General features: G+C 39.1%; 1 protein-coding gene across 3 annotated transcripts in view; it reads left to right on the plus strand.

Moving 5' to 3' along the window:
• The window catches only part of LIMCH1 (LIM and calponin homology domains 1), a 350,623-nt gene that overhangs the window by 165,059 nt on the left and 166,009 nt on the right, over positions 1–19,555 (plus strand). For all 3 annotated transcript variants that reach the window (XM_064366648.1, XM_064366652.1, XM_021675666.2), the window contains exon 3: positions 2,872–2,941. In XM_064366648.1, coding sequence (XP_064222718.1) covers positions 2,872–2,941 — 70 coding nt within the window. The remainder of the gene's footprint in view (positions 1–2,871; positions 2,942–19,555) is intronic.

The following is a 19,555-nucleotide window of genomic DNA, read 5'->3' on the forward strand; positions in this document are numbered from 1 at the left end:
TTTTCCAATCTTCCCTTTATGTGATACACTGCCATACAAGTGTAGTTTTTACAAAGGATGAATACCACGAAATATTAAAAACAGCTTAAAAATCTAAATATATATAAAAGAGGAGTTTTGGGGCCATGATTACTGAAAATATTAACATAGTTCTTAGATACAGAAGACAAAAAGGATACCTCTTTAAAAGATAATATTTAAATAATGAATTTCGGGGTAGGACATTTTGTTATTTTTTCTACTTTGCCTAATTAGCAACAAGGCTTAGATCTCAGTCTGTCTGGTAGCAATGGTATTTCTCCTTAGAAAAATCTAAAACTATTAGACAAAGTGGTTAATCTTCCAGATCCTTAGTCATTAGTGGTCCACAGCTATTGAAAAGAACATAGCTCCATATGTATGGATAAGCGGTCTCCAAGGTAAATCCTTCAACCTCCAAAATACATTGTTAAATGAAAAACAAGGTACAGGACAGTGTGTATTATATGCTACGTGTATATTTTTAAAATTCTATATATCTTTATAAATTTTTCTCTGGAAAGTCTTTCAGGTTGCCTTCAGAGAGTAGGTTGGAGTCCTGTGGTACAAAGGTGACAGTAAAATATTTTACTGTATAACCTTTCGATGCTTTTGAATTGTCAACAACTGTACAGAAATATTGTCTTAAAATTCAGTTTAAAATGACACTGTTAAAAACTAGTAAGAGGGCCGGGCGCGGTGGCTCACTCCTGTAATCCCAGCACTTTGGGAGGCCGAGGTGGGTGGATTTGGGAGGCCGAGGCGGGTGGATCACGAGGTCAACAGATTGAGACCATCCTGGTCAACATGGTGAAACCCCGTCTCTACTAAAAATACAAAAAATTAGCTGGCATGGTGGTGCGTGCCTGTAATCCCAGCTACTCAGGAGGCTGAAGCAGGAGAATTGCCTGAACCCAGGAGGCGGAGGTTGCAGTGAGCCGAGATTGCGCCATTGCACTCCAGCCTGGGTAACAAGAGCGAATCAAAAAAAAAAACAAAAAAGACTAGTAAGAAAAATAATGTGTCTGAGAAAAGCAAAAGTAGTGAGAAAAAGAATTTCGTGCATTAAAAAACGTGGCTTTGAAGATATCATATCTATCTGTGTATTTTAAACCAGAAGATTTGGGATATATACACCACCTGAGAGAATGCATTGAATCTAAGAAATTTGGGTTTTGGACCCTAGTGTGCTACTGATCAGCTCTGGGAAAGTCACTCAGATTTTAATTCAGACTTCACCAGGCCTCAATTTTCTGAACTATAAAATGAGAAGAGTGAATAAATTGCCTTCCAACTGGTGAAACCAATAATTCCAAAATAACCTGTAAAGAAGCATTTTTAAAGTGTTAAATTTATGGTTAAAAATAAGTGTGTTCATGAAAAGAGCAGCCAGCTTGGCTCTCTGTGGCCAAGAAAACACATGTGCACTTGAGTACTACCTCTTGGTGACAGCATGTTGGAATTGCAGTGAAAATTACTGAGAACAGACAATAATCTTGCATGCAAAAATGGAATATCCTTTCTGTCACAATCACTATAGGGACATTTCTCAATTTGTAAACATATAGTGGTATCAAAGTCAAAGATAGTCTAATTTCAAAACTATTAAAGTATTTGAAAAATTTTTGTTACTGATCTGTAGAAATCTATCAAGCATAGGTTCTTTATAATTTGTTATAATCTTGGATTGCATGAATTTTAACAGAGGTCAGCAAACTTTTTCTGTAAAGGGTCAAATGGTAAAGATTGTATGATTTGTGGCCCCTGAGGTCTCCATTGTAACTATACAACTCTGCAGTTGTAGCACAAAGGTAGCCATAGACAGTATGTAAATGAATGAGGATGGTTATATTCCTGTTCCAGTGAGACTTTATTTAGAAGTATGGGTGTTAGGCCAGATTTGGCCCATGGATTGTAGTTTGTTGACCCCTGAATTATAATACACTCTTACCCTAAGTTTCTCTTTGCACAGTATTCTTAAGTTACCTAATTGCCTAATTCCTAAATATGGAAATAACGTTCTACATTCTACAACCCCTTACCTTCAATCACTTCTTTATGAATAACCTACTTTGCAAATACTACACTTTACCCAGTTACCCCAATGCTAACCATATTTTAGTTCTATAAGTTGCTTTCCTTGTGTCTCTTCATTCTGGATTTATTTTTCCTGAAAACAAGCAATTTGTTTCTCCTCCATTCCCTTGCATGTGTAACTATTTTTATATAATTTCAATCTTTAGCCTGAAAGTCTTTTGCTCAGATATCTTTTGTACCTAGGGAATCTTGGTCAGCCTTGTTTAAAATCTTCAGAATATGATTGGTTAATCACTTATTAAACATATTCTTCCCTTTTTAAAGTGAAGTTCAATCACATTGAAAACGCCTCAAAGAGCAAGTATGGTCTGACTTATAATTTGTCTTGGCAAATCATTTGCAAAGATAGATATTGGTCTTTGAATTTAGTGCATCCCTGGAGAGACCCCTGTCTTAGCCAGGAACATTGGCAACAAGACCTGAGTTGTAATACCTGGCTCCAGTTCCAGATAATTCCCTCACCACCTCATTCCAGCTCTCATCCTTGTCTTTTTCCGTGAAGCTCTCCTTAGTCTCTACTCTTTCTCCTCTCTCAGTATTTCTGAATTCTAAAACTTCGCCTGCCATGGACCAACTTGATATTGGCAAAGCTCTTCACTTACATGCATGAAGGCTGATAGCTTATTAAGATTTACTACATGCTTTAAATTCACTGCTTTTCCTATCCAGCAATTTAGCTGTAGCCCCGGATAAAGGTGATTCACGTGATCCATCTTGCTTTATGTCTCACTTGACATTCTGCCTTTTTCATGACAGGTTGCTGAATGCTATAAAGCCAGGACTTGTTAAAAAGATCAATAGATTGCCTACCCCCATTGCAGGACTGGTGAGTATGTGGAATTGAGATTTATTTTCCAATATTCCTTTGCTCTAACCTAGGGGTCATGACAGTACCATTTATTACAGTTCTCTCCTGCAATATATATTCCACTTGAATGAGAATGCATTGAATCCATTAAACCAAGAGGTCACTTAAAATGAAAGATTGCAGTCATGCCTAAATGACATGTTAATCTTTGTTTGTGTTCTTTCCATGACTGATAAGGACCTTCATTCTCAAAAAGCTAAATTTGTTTTGGGGTGAGAGGCTGATAATTTGGTTGACCCTTGGGGGAGGAATGTGATTTTTATTGTATTTTCTTATTTCAATTCATCACTGCATTCCCCTAGAATGGAGGGTAGGGGAGATAGCGAGAAAGAAATTATTAAGAGAAAACAACAGTTTCATAATAATTTGCTGTTTTCAATATTATAATCTACTTGGGTTTAAATACCACAATTGTAGACCAACTATTCTAAAGACATAATGGGCCACTAAGGTGGCCTAAGGTTATCCGGAGAACTATTTAAGCCCTTCTGAACCTACCCACATAAAATCTAAAACTCACATGTTCATATGTGGTTAGAAGCAGAATTTTTTTTCATGCATTGATATGTCTTATAATTCTTGGCAACTAATTTTAATTGCTTCCTGGATGTTGCCTTGGTGTAGAAAAAGGAAAGAAGTAGAAGAACAGGAAGACAATCAAATTTTAGTTCCGGAAGGAATTGGCATATGTGTACGTGTGCACACACACATACACACACACAGCCGAGGAAGTATGTGGCTTGGTAATGATTCGCTGATTGTTTCCATTGTGATCGCCTTCTGTGCATGTGGTTTTGCAGAAAGCAATGAGAAGAATGTCAAGAATTCAAGCAGGATCCTAGGTAGACCTTACTGATTGTTGTTAAAAAGCTTCTTAGCCATATCACGATGACTAATTGAAATTAGATGTGACAAAAAACCAATTGTATTTGAGAACTGTAGGGGGTCCTTGTAGGAAGGTACATGGTTTCAACCAGTTGAATGCAATAGATGTTTTCTTTATTTTAAGAATTGCTCTTTCGGTGGATGCATTTTATTCCCCATATTGGTTGGTAGTGAGCTGGTTATTAGTCTTTAAAAATCCTTCTAATTTTGTTTTTCAGAATCATGTAACCAAATAAGTTAATATCTAGATAGATACATAAATTTGGAAGGAATGTATTTGATAAAATAAATAATCAAAAGATGAGTATTACATATTAATGTGTACATATATCAATTATTTTAAAACATTTAGTAACTTCACCTCTTGCAGGTGTTAAAGCCAAGGTCTTAATGATCCTGATGAATATCTGTTTGTCCCTAAGCCTATGGCATCCCTGAATCTTGGAGCTCTGGAGTTTAATGTTATAGAAGCAAAATTTGCAGCGTAAAACTAAGGAAGGCCCCAGGAAAATCCAGATGAGGAGAAACAAGTCACTCCAGTCTAGTAGCTAAAGAGAAAAGGGTTTCAAAACCTCAATTTAAAAATGGAAATAATAAATAATTTTAGTAAAATTAACTGTTGGGGCACATGCTTATCTTTCTGTTATTTCCTGTTGTGGATCAAATGTTGTTTCTCACCTATTGCTTCCGTCTTGGAGTATTCAGGCAACTTGATGCAAGAAGGCAAAGTGAACTCATCTTCTTCCCTTCTATTTATGTTCTTGACTAGTATTCCTCTACTTCCTTTTTTTCATTTGGATTTCCTTTTCACTTTGTCCTTGCTATTACCATTTCCTTTGTTTTTTTTTTTTTTGGCCCCTTTTCATTGAACACCTCCCCCACTTGCTTTCACCCTGTATCACCTACATTTTCTTTACTAATTTATTATCTTTAATTAAAAAAATACTTTATAGCAATAAATGCCCACATGAGAAACAAGGAAAGATCTAAAATTGACACCCTATCATCAAAATTGAAAGAGCTAGAGGAGGAAGATCAAAAAAACTCAAAAGCTAGCAGAAGACAAGAAATAACTAAGATCAGAGCAGAACTGAAGGAAATGGAGACACAAAAAAATCAATAAATCCAGGAGCTGGCTTTCTGAAAAGATCAACAAAATAGACAGACAGCTAGCCAGACTAATAAAAAAAGAAGAGAGAGAAGAATCAAACAGATGGAATAAAAAAAGATAAAGGGGGCATCACCACTGATCCCACAGAAATACAAACTACCATCAGAGATTACTACAAACAGCTCTATGCACATAAACCAGTAAACCAGGCAGAAATGGATAAATTCCTGGACACTTGTACTCTATCAAGAGTAAATCAGGAGGAAGTTGAAACCCTGAATAGACCAACAAGGGCTGAAGTAGAGGCAGCAATCAATAGCCTACCAACCCATATCATACTGAGTGGGCAAAAGCTGGAAGAATTCCCTTTGAAACAGGCACTAGACAAGGATACCCTCTCTCACCCCTCCTATTCAATATAGTATTGGAAGTTCTAGCCAGAGCAATCAGGCAAGAAAAAGAAATAAAGGGTATTCAGTTAGGAAAGGAGGAAGTCAAACTGTCTTTATTTGCAGACGACATGATTGTATATCTACAAGAGCCCATCGTCTCAACCCAAATCTTCTCAAACTGATAAGCAACTTCAGCAAAGTCTCAGGATACAAAATCGATTTGCAGAAATCACAAGCATTCCTATATACCAGTAACAGACAGAGAGCCAAATCAAGAGCGAACTTCCATTCACAACTGCTACAAAGAGAATAAAATACCTAGGAATACAACTAACAAAGGATGTAAAGGACCTCTTTAAGGAGAACTACAAACCACTGTTCAACAAAATAAGAGAGGATACAAACAGATGGAAAAACATTCCATGCTCATACTTAGGAAGAATTAATATCGTGAAAATGGCCATACTGCCAAAGTAATCTATAGATTCAAAGCTATCCCCATGAAGCTACCAATGACTTTCTTCACAGAACTGGAAAAAACCACTTTAAACTTCATATGGAATCACAAGAGAGCCTGCATAGCCAAGACGATACTAAGCAAAAAGAACAAAGCCAGAGGCATCACAATGCCAGACTTCAAACTATATTACAAGGCTATAGTAATCAAAACAGCATGGTACTGGTACCAAAACAGAGACATAGACCAATGGAACAGAACAGAGGCCCCAGAAGCAACATCACACATCTACAACCATCTGATCTTTGACAAACCTGACAAAAACAAGCAATGGGGAAAGGACTCCATATTTAATAAATGGTGTTGGGAAAACTGGCTAGCAATGTGCAGAAAGCAGAAACTGGGCCCCTACCTGTCACCTTACACTAAAATTAACTCCAGATGGATTAAAGATTTAAACATAAGACCTAACACCATAAAAACACTAGAAGAAAACCTAGGCAAAACCATTCAGGACATAGGCACAGGCAAGGACTTCATAACTAAAACACCAAAAGCAATGACAATAAAAGCCAAGAGAAACAAATGGGATCTAATTAAAATTTAGAGCTTCTGTACAGCAAAAGAAACCATTATTAGAGTGTACTGGCAACCAATAGAATGGGAAAAAATTTTTGCAATCTACCCATCTGACAAAGACTAATATCCAGAATCTACAAAGAACTAAAACAGATATACAAGAAAAAAAAAACAAACAACCCCAGTCAAAAGTGGGCAAAGGATATGAACAGACATTTTTCAAAAGAAGACATATATGAGGCCAACAAACATATGAAAAAATGCTCATCATCACCGGTCATTAGAGAAATGCAAATCAAAACCACATTGAGATACCATCTCACGCCAGTTAGAATGGCAATGATTAAAAAATCTGGAGACAACAGATGCTGGAGAGGATGTGGAGAAATAGGAACACTCTTACACAGTTGATGGGAGTGTAAATTAGTTCAACCATTGTGCAAGACAGTGTGGCAATTTCTCAAGGATCTATAAATAGAAAGAAATAGAAATTCCATTTGACCCAGCATTCCCATTACTGGGTATATACCCAAAGAACTATAAATCATTCTGCTATAAAGACACATGCACACATATGTTCATTGCAGCCCTGTGTACAATAGCAAAGACCAGGAACCAACCCAAATCCCCATCAATGATAGACTGGACAAAAAAAAATGTGGTACATATACACCATGGAATACTACACAGCCATAAAAAACGATGAGTTCATGTCCTTTGTAGGAACTTGGATGAATCTGGAAACCATCATTCTCAGCAAACTAACACAAGAACAGAAAGCCAAACACCACATGTTCTCACTCATAAGTGGGTGTTGAGCAACGAGAACACGTGGACTTGGGGAGGGGAGCATCACACACTGGGGACAGTTGAGCGGGTAGGGGAGAGACAGCAGAGGGTGGGGAGGGTGGGGAGGGATATCATGGGGAGAAATGCCAGATATAGTATGCACCTAAAGTAAAATTAAAAAAAAAAAAAGAAGACTTCAGCCCCAGCTGCTGTCTTACTACAACTATATAGAAAGATCCCAAGTGAGAACCACCCAGCTGAGCCCATCCATCCTCAGAACTATTAGAAATAACCAATCATTGTTTTAAGCCACTGAGCTTGGGTGTTGCTTCTTATGCAGCAGCAGATTAATGGGATAAGTCTACCAATTTACAGCAAAGGGAAACTATTATATAAAACCATGAGGAAACAAAAAAAGAGGGATTGGAAACCTACCAGTTAAAAAAGAATGAATCCACACTGGGGGCTCCAAAAGGTGGGAGGGTGGGAAGAGGGTGAGAGTTTAAAAACTACCTATTGAGTATAATGTTCACTTTTGGGTGATGGGTTCACTAGAAGCTCAAATGTCACCACTAAGCAGTAATATATTCATGTAACAAACCTGCATATGTACCCCTGAATCTAAAAATAAAATAAAAGAATGAATCAACTTAAAAAAAAGTACTTTCTTAAGTAAAGTCACCTACTGCCCATGCACTGTTGACTCCTGAAACTACAAATCTGGTCAAACTCTTTCCTTTGCTCCAGTGGCCTTCAGGTCAACATTTTCACAAAAATCAGGGCACTAGTTGTGGCCCTGGTGGGAAACAGATCACTGCCCACAACCCCCTGTTATGTTCCTGTCCTTCCAGGGTTCTCACTTCATTCCTGTGCCTACCTTTCTACACTCATGTGCTTGTCTGTGTTCATGACTTCAACTCTCCATGATACTGACCCAGAGCAGCATTTCTCATCAAGTACTCTCTCCTGAACTCCAGATCTGGTGTTCTGTCTGTTGGACAGCTCTATCTGGAAGTCCTACAGGCACCTCAAACTTAACATATTCAAATGAGACTTGAATGACCAGTCCCGTGCACCTATTTTCCAGTGTCAGTGAAGGCATCATACACATGCAGTTGCACCAGTTCCGCTATCAAAGAATTTTCCCACCTGTCTACTTGCCTGCATTTCCTTGGCCACTCTCCCAAAGCAGGCTGTCATCATCTCTTGCCTGGACTATAGTAGTTGACTCACAGTTCTGCAAACACTCTTCATTCCCATGTATGATGCCTTTTCTTGTGATATGTGTTATTCATTGAATGCTTTCCTCCTGCTCTGCTTGACAAAATCGTATTTATCTATCAAGATCTAATACAGATTAACACATCTTTTAAGTTAAAAAAAACAAAAACAAACTAAAGATCTAACACAAAACATCCTCCTTTGTGAAACCTTTAGAATTTGTAGTCCATTATGATCTTTTATTATAGAATACAGAGAGTATCTCCTGGTGTAGAAGAAAATGAGTTAATACTCGAGAGAGATAAAAATCAGCTCTGTTTTGAAATACATTTTGGAGAGTAAGATTTTGAATAACTATGGTTAACAGTTTGAAATTAAAGGCCTGTAAATGGTTTCGTATTCATGTTAAGACACTATGTCTTTAAGTAGTTGGCCATGATCAAACTTACCAATATCTATAATGGATCCAAATGATGTTAGGTGTCCTGGTGATGCACTAAGAAATCACAACAGTTCTTAGGAAACAATCTGACAAATCCACATTCAGGGACATACTGCAGAACAGCTGGCCTGTCCTCTTCATCACTGTCAGCATCATTAAAGATACTGTCCCACCCCCAAAAGGCTGGACAACTGTTGTAGATTAAAGATGTCTAAGGAAATAGGACACCTCATGCAGTGTATGATCCTTTAATTGCAAAAAAAGCAGCTATAATAGACATTATTAGGACAATTGGGGAAATCTGAATATAAATTGAATATCAGATAATAGTATTCTCTCAGTGTTGGATTTCCTGTATGTGAAAGCTATCTTTGTGTATATAGGAGAATACTCTTGATCTTATACGGCACATATAATGAGGGACTATTTTGAGATGAAATGTCATGATGTATACAACCAATCCTCAATATGTTTAGCAAAAAAGTCTAGGTACATAATATATAATTTTATATATACATAGAGATAAAAAGGAAGGAAGGGAGGAAGGGTGGAAATGTGGCAAAATACTGTCTGTAGATAGATGGCATACAGGGGTCATGGTACTATTGTTGCAACCTTTTGGTAGGTTTGAAATTTTTCAGTATAAAAAGTTGAGGATTAAAATACATTAATTCTCTTATTTTTGGGGAGACGTAGGGAACCTCAAAGAAGTAGTAGGTTTGAAGATGGCAGAGATCATCTTGTTAGCAGAGATGCAGCCTTTGTGTGAGGGTATTTTTCACACAGTATTTTCTTCTTCCTTATATTCATGACAGTCAGGAAAGGGCAAATAAAAAAATCCCTGAAATGCTTCTGAATACATCAGATTGGTTTTTTCACTTTGTCAGGGGTTGACAGGCCACTGACCATCTATTGATCACGAAGTCCGCAGTAGCAGGGGCCATAGAGATCTGAGAAGTGCGGCCGGAGAGTTTTCCATGCCTGGAACCCATGCCTGTGTGTCTTAATGGGCTAGTGTTGAGAAGCCAATCCATTAAGATGGCCCAGTTGCTTGACTTGAAGATAAATAGAAAAGTGTGTTTTCACATAGCAATCTCAAATTATAAACATATGTAGATTTACAAAGGCATGAATAGGTGTATTTTAACCCCTGAGTTAAGCTGTGGTTACAAAGAATTCAGGGGTGAAGGTGTTAAAACAAAGTAGTTGAAAATCATTTCCTGGCAAGAATGCAAAGACCCTGGATCTGGGTCTGCATTTCTTCTGTAACGATTGCTGACATATGAAGCCGTGCGGTGACTGCCTGCAGATGCTTGCATTCTCTTTTAGGTGTTAGTGATGCTGTTTGCTGCTGCCAGAGTCCTCAAATTTAGGACTTAGCATACCAAAGGTTTTTTAAAACTGCACTTCAGTCTGTGAGCTTGTCGGTATTATACAATCAAGCCACATCTTGAAACTCAGTTAAGTGGTCATTAGAGATCATGCTAAATGTTGTTTCATCCCAGGAGCTTTGGGTTTTGTGCAAAAGTCATGAATGGATGAAATCTTTGCTTATGATAGAAGTGTGGGGATTAAGCCTTTTCTTGCCCGGATTTGAATGGTGACAGCCGTCGTGTGTGCAGATATGCACATATGAAGTGTAATTGGGAATAGATGATATCTGTGGATTCTGCCCCTGAGTGCTGAACCTTCCTAGAGTTGTCATGAAATACCGTTTGACTTTTCATGGGTCTATGAGGATAAAAGTGATCTGAGGAAAAGACAACTTTACGTCTTAGATGTATCTTATAAGGACATCTTAGATGTATTTGTTTTACAGATGAGGACATGTGGGTCCATAAAGGGGAAGTTATTTGCCCCACATTACATAAACAGTGAAAGATGCGTTGGTCCTGGCCGCCCCTCTCCTTGGTTCTTCCCAGTTGACGATGAGACGCATTTAATCACCCATTATTTTACCTTTTTTGAAAAAGAGAGGAAGGCAAAAACTCACGTTTTAAGTTCATCTCTCTTTTTTTTTTTCTTTCTGTTGGCCAATACCTACAAAATATCTCCCTGAGCTCTCTGAAAGGCCTTACTTCACGGATCACTTCTTAGCCTGATGAATGATGGAAATTTGACGTTATAGCTGAAGGTCAGTAGGATAAGCAGGAATGTGGCTGGTTCGATGATCCCACCCTTTGGAAACCCTAACCCACTTAGAAACATGTTTTGGGGAAAAGGATGTACTCTTCTCTAATCAAAGACAAGATTTCAGATATGGTTAGAGCTTCTTGACATATAAAATATAAAAATGTAAGTTTCCATAAGTTCTTTAGACTTTAGGAAGCTTTCAAAAGTTTTCTGCTTTATTTTATGAAAGTGATATCAGAATAGTTGACATTTCATTGAGGGAGATCAGTAGGGGAAGCGATGAAAGAGCTATAGAGATGTCCATATTATGAGAAGATTAAAAACAGTGTTTTGGACGAAAGCTACACGTACAAAGCTGTTAACCTGAGTAGTACGAGTGAAAAGCCTCATCATTTTAGGAAGATGACAATGCGATTAATTGGGGTCCTTGGTTCTTTGGGTGTCTAACTGTCAAGAAAAGGTTTCCTGCAAATCCCACCTAAGAATTATCTCTGGTGTGCCTCAGCTCATCCTGTTCAATGTCTTCTATTTTAGGTTATATTCTTAAAACTTCCTTTAGAATTTCTAGAACTTTTACCTTCCCTCCAGTGGTTTGTTTTATAGGTTACCTTAGAAAAAAACTGGTTAATATTCTGTTCTGTGGCTTCTGTCTCTCCTTCAGTTAAAATTGTTGTTTTTTTGTCTGGGCATGGTGGCTCACTCCTGTAATTTCAGTACTTTGGGAGGCCAAGGCATGCAGACCACCTAAGGTCAGGAGTTCAAGACCAGCCTGGCCAACATGGTAAAACCCCGTCTCAACTAAAAACATGAAACTTAGCCAGGCATGGTGGTTCATGCCTGTAATCCCAGCTACTCGGGAAGCGGAGGCAGGAGAATTGCTTGAACCCAGGAGGCAGAGGTTGCAGTGAGCTGAGATTGTGTCATTGCACTCCAGCCAGGGCTGTAGGAGTGAAATTCTGTCTCAAAAAAAAAAAAAAAAATGTTTTCTGGGCCAGCAGAAAGGCAAGGCAGGCAAGAGGGAGGTTAGAGGTGTAAATTACCATGGTGATAACCATCACATATAACATTCCTGCCCCACCCCAGGTGCAGTGCTAGATCATCCTCCCTAGTCTTTACAATACACCTGCTATGTCGTTATTGCTGTACCTTTAAAGTTCAAAGAAATGTCACCAGCCTTCCAACTAATAAGAGGCAGAGTTGGGACTTGAACCTGGGTTTGCCCAACTCTGTGTCTGTGCCTTTTCCACTGTGTTACACTCTCTCCATTAGACCTGAGGATATAGAATTGAATCTCACCAGTTTCAGAACATTTGTTTGGAGACATCAACCTCTAAGGAGACCTAAGTTATTAGAAGACAAACTCTCTCATTTCAAATCTATTAATTCAACCAAATTGAAGAAGTAGCCTTTTTGAAAAAGGCACTGCTACATGTAATATTTCTACCATGGCCACTATCAAATCAGGCTTCATGTGTCCACACCTCAAGCATCACAGTCAATGAAACACCAACCTAACAACTGATCATGGGAAAGCACTAGAATCTTTACTGGAGTCTTTTAAAAAAATGTCAGAGTGATTTCATTCATAACATGCAACAAAATTTCCTAAAATGCCCTCCATTTCCTTCTCTTCTACACACACACACACACACACACACACACACACACACACACACGCACCTATACTTGCAGCTCTCCCAAACCTCTTTCTACCTCCAATGTCTTCAAATCTTTGAGCCTCCCACTGTACTAGTTCTTGTCTTCCTTGCTGCTTACGCTTTTGTCTGCTATGACTAATGGTTAGCCCTTTCCAGTGCAAATCAATCCAGCTAGACTCAGCTCTTTTTGCCCCAGATTCTGATTCTGGACGACAAAGACTCAGAGACAGGAAGACAGAATTCTCCTTCATGGGTAGGGGAGGAGGAAGGGCTCAGAATAAAAACCCTCATGTGTTTTTTCTGTTACTCCGTGTTCTCTGTAGTAGTAGCATGGCACAATCAGGGGTCTCCAGGGGTCGTCCTCCTCTTCTTTAGGGGAACAAGTAAAAACTGGTAGCCGAGTGATGTTCTGTTTGAAGGAGGCATATTTCACTGAGGGAAATGAATAGACGTTGTGAAGTTTCTCAGCCAAAATGGAATTTAATGACACACTTTCCTTTATCCTCCTCCCTGGCACAGTATGAGAAGTCTCAGTTGCGTTCCCACACCACACACAGAAGGAATGCTCAATTTGCCGCTCTCAAGTGTGATGCCAAAGCCAAACCAAAGTAGGAGTGATGGTTAGCAATTTAGTAGATTTAGCCTTGAAAGACTACACACCACCAGGAAAAACAACAAAACGCACAAGGTCTTTGCTGCATTCCACCTGCATTCAGTTGAAAGGTAGAGTATGAACTTGGGGATTCTAAGTTTATTTAACACCTCCCATGTCAATATGGCTTGAAACAGCCTCCACGGTTAGCTTGTGAAAAAGCACAGGTCATCTCGTGTCCCTCATCTTCTCATAATTTTATATGGCTTCCCACTGAATGTGGAGTAAAATCCAAACACCTCAGAAAGGTATTTAGGGCTCTTCCTGAGGGAAGGTAACATTTAAGGTTTGTCTCTCACTACATACATCACCTCTCGGAAACAGGGCAACAGATGATTCATGACCTAAACCAAAAGGCTTGACCGCATTGTGAATACAGTGATAAAAGTGTGTCTGATGGTGAGAATCATTCTCCACTGTAATTGGACCGAGTGAAGGAGAGTTCTGATGCCCACTGGAGCAGGCTGGCTTTTGGTTGTTCACTGATGTGCTTGGATCAGACTAGCAAGTTAGTCCCTTTGCATATCTTTTGTGGGTATTTGGGAAGACTTAATAAGAATTTTTTGTCCCTCCATGATCTCGGCTGACTGCAACCTCTGCCTCCCGGGTTCAAGCGATTCTCCTGCCTCAGCCTCCTAAGTAGCTGGGACTACAGGCACACGCCACCACACCCAGCTAATTTTTTATATTTTTAGTAGAGACAAGGTTTCACCATGTTGGCCAGGATGGTCTCCATCTCTTGACCTTGTGATCCTCCTGCCTTGGCATCCCAAAGTGCTGGGATTACAGGTGTGAGCCACCATGCGCCCAATCCTGGTTTTCTTATTTGGTCAGAGTTGTAATTATCCATTGCTGTATAACAAATTACCCCAGAACTTAGTGGCTTAAAACAACAGCATTTATTATCTCATAGTTCTTGTGTGTCAGGAATTTGAGCAAGGCTTAGCTGAGTTCAGGGTCTGTCACAAGGCTACATTCAAGGTGTTGGTCAGTATCATTTCCAGGCCAGAGTGAGGAGCTTAGAACTTCCGCTTCTAAGCTCACTCGTGGATATTGGCAGGATTCAGTTCCTCACAGGCTGTTGGCCAAAGCCATCCTTGGTTACTTGCCATGTGGATCTTTCTGTAGAGCAGGTAACAGGGTTGCAGCTTGCATTATCAGAGTGAGCAAGCAGGAAGGGCCAGAGAGAGAAAGAGAAAGGGAGGGAGAGGACAAGCAAGATGGAAGTCACAGTCCTTTATAACCTAATCTCTGAAGTGATGTTTTATCAGTTCTACCTTATTCTATTAATTAAAAGCAAGTCACAAGGTCCAGCCAACACTCAAGGGGAGGAGGTTACACAAGGGTGTAAATGCCAGGAGGAAGGGATCTCTGGGTGCTTTTTAGAAGCTGCTCGTCACGAAGAATGAAATGTTTGTATCCATCTATTGAACAGCCATGGCAGAGATCTCTCATTTTCCTGAGCATGGGCTCCTTGTGCGTATGGGACTTTAAAGATAACACAGTTTTCCTTAGATAACCTTTGTTGCATGACATCCAAGGTCTTTTTTCTAATTTTCTTCTGCACGTACATATACACCAAATAGAGATGATGTGTTTCCTCTCTCTTGCCTTCCAAGTAAAAATCCACTTATGATTCAAGACATAATTCGAATTCCTGCCTTTTAGGAGACTACTTTCTAGAAGATAAATATAGAGGGAAGGTCAAATGTAAAGTAGATTGTGAAATGTTCATGAATATGCAAGGAAGACTAAGGAAGAATTTTGATTTGAGATTAAGAACTTTGGAAGACATGGGATTTGAACAGGGTATCTACAGATAGTGATCATGGAGTTAGAGGAAGAACAACTAGCTTCAGGACATAGAATGAGAACAGCTCTGAGTCAGAAGAACCTGGGTCTTATCTGGAAGTTGTCTATTTTATTTGCACTTGGTCCAGTGACTGCAGCTGGATGCAGAGTCCCTGAGAAAAATCCATGCTTGGAAAGTGGACCAGGAATAGTAAGCTGAGACCTGAAATGCCATCTGGGGGTGTTTTTACTCATTTTGTGGCCAGTAAGAGCCACTGAAAACAAGGGAATCTTGTGTTCCAGATAACTGAGATGGCTGTGTAGAAAGCTGATTATGAGAACAGACCAGCAATAAAAGTCAAGTAGGAGATAAGTAGTCCAAATGGGAGAGGATGAACACTTAAACCTTGTAGAAGCAGTGGGATTAGAGATGAGGAGACAGGATTTGCTTTTCACTACATGTAATGTGCCACCAATGATGAGACACACCATTTTAAAAAATTACAGCTCATTTTTAAAAGCTGCCAATTTAATGATGACACAATGCTAAGACACTGCCAATGAAAAAAATGCATCTTTATTTCGGAGGTTAAAAAAAGTGTACATCCTAGAACTGATGAAATACAACAGATAACTTAGGAAGGTGACGTTTGCATTTTGGACTTGAGCAACATGGAGGATACTGATGCCATTAATAGGAATCATGGGAACATGGGAATGAGAAATGGGCTCTAAAAGAAAAGATGCATTCTCTTTTGGACATGTTGAGTTGGCTATGTCTAAAAGATATTCATGTGCAGATGTCTGGCAGACTATTAGAAATGCTGGTTTGGAACTCAGGGAAGAAGTTACAAAAAATTGGACTGGGTTAATGAAGGGATTATTTTGAAGTTAAATCCTTATGGATGAAGACTTTTTTTTTCCATAACCACAAGCTATGAAGTTCCCCTCCCCCTCCAAATTATCGTATTGTCTTTGGAGTGTTTGATCCACATTGGCAGTGACTGGGAGAAGGAGAAAGAAGTGAAAAAAGGAGTCTGACACTACAGGAAAAGTAATTAGCAATAGCACTTAGAATTGAAAATTATGACAGAAAGACCATTGCAGTGGCTCATGCCTATAATCCCAGCACTTTGGGAGGCCAAAGCAGGTGGACCACTTTGGGAGGCCAAGGCAGGTGGACCAGGAGTTCAAGTCCAGCCTGGGCAACATGGCAAAACCTTGTCTCTGCTAAAAATACAACAAAACTACCCAGACGTGGTGATGCACGCCTGTAGTTCCAGATACTTAAGAGGCTGAGATAGGAGAATCACCTGGGCCTGGGAAGTTAGGGCTGCAGTGAGCCATGATTGTGCCACTGGACTCCAGCCTGGGTGATGCAGTGAGACCCTGTCACAAAAAAAGAAAAGATCTTCATATAATTGACAATTCATTGAGATATCATATGTACCCAATCTCGTACCCTGCAGCCTCTCTTATACCCTTGATATTTCATTCTTAGTACCAGAAGAGTGTATTAGTTTGCTCTGATGGCCATAACAAAGTACCACAGATTATGTGGCTTTAAATAATAGAAATTTATTTTGCCAGTTCCAGAGGTTAGAAGTCTGAGATCAAGGTGTGAGCAGAGTGGGTTTGTTCTGAGGCCTGTCTTGTTGGCTCACAGATGGCTGCCTTCTCCCTATGTCTTTACATGGTCTTTCCCCTGTATGTATCTGTGTCCATATTTTACCTTTTTATAAGGACACTGTCATATTGGATAAGGGCCCCCTCAGATGACCTCATATAACTTAATTACCTCCTTACAGTCACGACAGTCACTGAGTTAGAAAGGGTTAGGAGTTCAAGATATGAATTGGGGGAGGGAAGAGGAGACAGTTTAGCCCATAACAGTGGGTTAGCCAGCTAAGCACTTAAATTCTTATTCACATGTGTTTTGAATGCCTAGACTTGCTAGCTGAAGTCTAATATCCTCTTTGTGCACCACAAACTATTTTTCCAAATTTGTTTCCATAATTATTCTCTGCAGAGGTGGAAGGTTATATATAGCAGTCCTATAAAGCTTTTTTTTCCCTTCATTTTTCTTTCCTTTCCTGTTCCTGAGAAAAAAATGCCATTCTTTGAAGAAAGAAACCACTTGTTCTCCCTTATCTTTCATTGAGCAGCAGTTAGCAGAATTTGTGACATTACATCAGTTCCTCACTTTTTTTCCCCTTAGGAATAGACCTTCAGTTACAAACTGTGAGCAAAAAATATATAATAGCAGGAAGTACATATTTCAGGCAAAGTCTGACTTCTTTTTTTCCATAGTTACAGCTTACCTAGAGGATAACTTTCTGTGGAACTAATTCTTAGCATGTATTCCAAATCCAAGTTTATAGGGATTTTGTTGTTTGACAACAGGAAAAAAAATCACCAAATATATGAAAGTATCATTTGAAAGAGAAGACCAGGCTAGGCTGAAACAGCACTTCTCTTAAAACGTGCCTTCCTCTGGATTGTTTTTGTAGGAAGTTTGCCTTGGCAAGCATTTCAGAAGAACTTGCTAGACACCTCTCTTGTAATTAGATGGCTTTCTGCTAGAATATTAGGTCTACCTTCATCTCAAATGGGTGCAAAAATTAATTCCTCTCTGTCACTCTGTCCACAGTATAAAATACTAGATTCCTGAGTAGTTTGAGATCTAATTTTTCCTTTCTAAAATTTAATTGTATTCAGTTTAAATTTTTTGATTTAACTTAAACATAACATTAAAAAATGTCCCCAGCCATGGAAAAAATATCCCCAGCCATGGAAAAAATGGCTGTATCCCCAGCCATGGAAAAAATATCAGACAAACTTAAATTGAAGGATATTCTACAAAATATCTGACCAGTATTCTTCAAAACTGTCAAGGCCATCAAAAGCAAGATGTGTCTGAGAAACAAGGAAAGTCCAGAAAATGTTAAGGAGACATAATGATTGAATATAATATGGCATTCTAGGTGGGACCTTAAAACAGAGAAAGTACATTAGGGAAAAACTAATGAAATCCAAACAAAACATGGATTTAGTTAATAGTAGTGTAGCAGTGTTTATTCGTTAATTGTGATAAATGTACCATAGGAACGTAAGATGTAAGACGTGAGTTATACTGAAACTCTGCATATTATCTTTGTAGTTTTCTATAAATCTAAAAACTATTCTAAAATAAAAAGTTCACTTAGAATGAATGACAATAAAGATAAAAGAGCATAATGCGAGGAAACTATGAAATCAGCAAGGAAATACAGAAGTTTTTAATAAATATTAAATGTCAGCCTACCACTTGATGTATTGGTATCAATAAATGACAGGATACCCGTGAGTCCATTGGCATATTAATCCAATAAACTTTTACAAATGATGAATTGGTTGTAAACATTGTGTTTTATAGCATTTGAAAATTCCAAATGGTAACTCCGCACACAATGTTTCTGCTCACATATTTCAGCATCCTGTTTTTAGAATCTGCAGAAAGCAATATTTCATGTCCTTTAGGGAGGTTTAATAAAAAGCAACAGGTGGAAAATGGATTTTGCAGTAGCACGAACGGCCATAACCATAAATACTAGTACCTCAGAATTATACCAGCAGAGGACTGTAAACACATTAATCTCCCAGCAGTGCAGAAATTCCATTCTCAGATGTCATCTTAATTTCAGGCACAAAGATTGAATGCCTCCATTTAAATTCAAAACACTGAGTGGATATGATGATCCTTTATTTTCATGGGGATTCATGTGAGTGAATTTGTCAGTTTCCTCATCTATAAGATGGGGTTGATAAATCCCATCTCAGCATTGTGGGATTAAATGAGATGATATACGTAAGATACTAACATGGTGGATGGTACACAGTATGTTTTCAATAAATGGTGGTTTACTATTTATTATGCTCACAAGTATTAGGATGTCCTTAGAATCTCAGAACTGGAAGCCACTTAGAGATGTACTTTTTGAAACACTATTATTTTACAAACAAGGAAACTGAGACCAGAAGGCAGTGACTTGCCTGGAGTCCTGCAGCAACTTCGTTCCAGAGATGGGATTTGAATCTTTGTTCCTCGGGTCCCACTTGGGTGCTTTTTCCAGATCTGGATTTCCTGACAATACTGCAAACCTACTATGTGCTAGTGGCTGACAGAAAGCTCTCTGCAGAATTCCAATCCGGGCATCTCTGCCTCTGAAGATGCCATTCCCCTTCCTCAGAGGAAGTGGGTTTCTCCGCCTCCCTCTCCAATAGGTGTGGCAATCATCTCTCTTCCAGTCAGTTCCCTTTGACTGCATCAGCATTTCAGCCGCTGCAGCCTGCTTGTGGACAGAGCAGGGGTTGGCAGTGGTGATGGCCGTTTTGGGAAAGGAAATGTAAGGGCATTTCAGTTGCTGTGCTGGGGTTGACTAGGAGCACACAGGAGAGGTACCCCTCCCATCTCCCAGAGTGG

Source organism: Aotus nancymaae, unplaced genomic scaffold (genome assembly GCF_030222135.1).
Source record: "Aotus nancymaae isolate 86718 unplaced genomic scaffold, 86718_ANA_hifiasm-v0.15.2.pri h1tg000006l, whole genome shotgun sequence".
In the NCBI taxonomy this organism is placed as follows: domain Eukaryota; kingdom Metazoa; phylum Chordata; class Mammalia; order Primates; family Aotidae; genus Aotus; species Aotus nancymaae.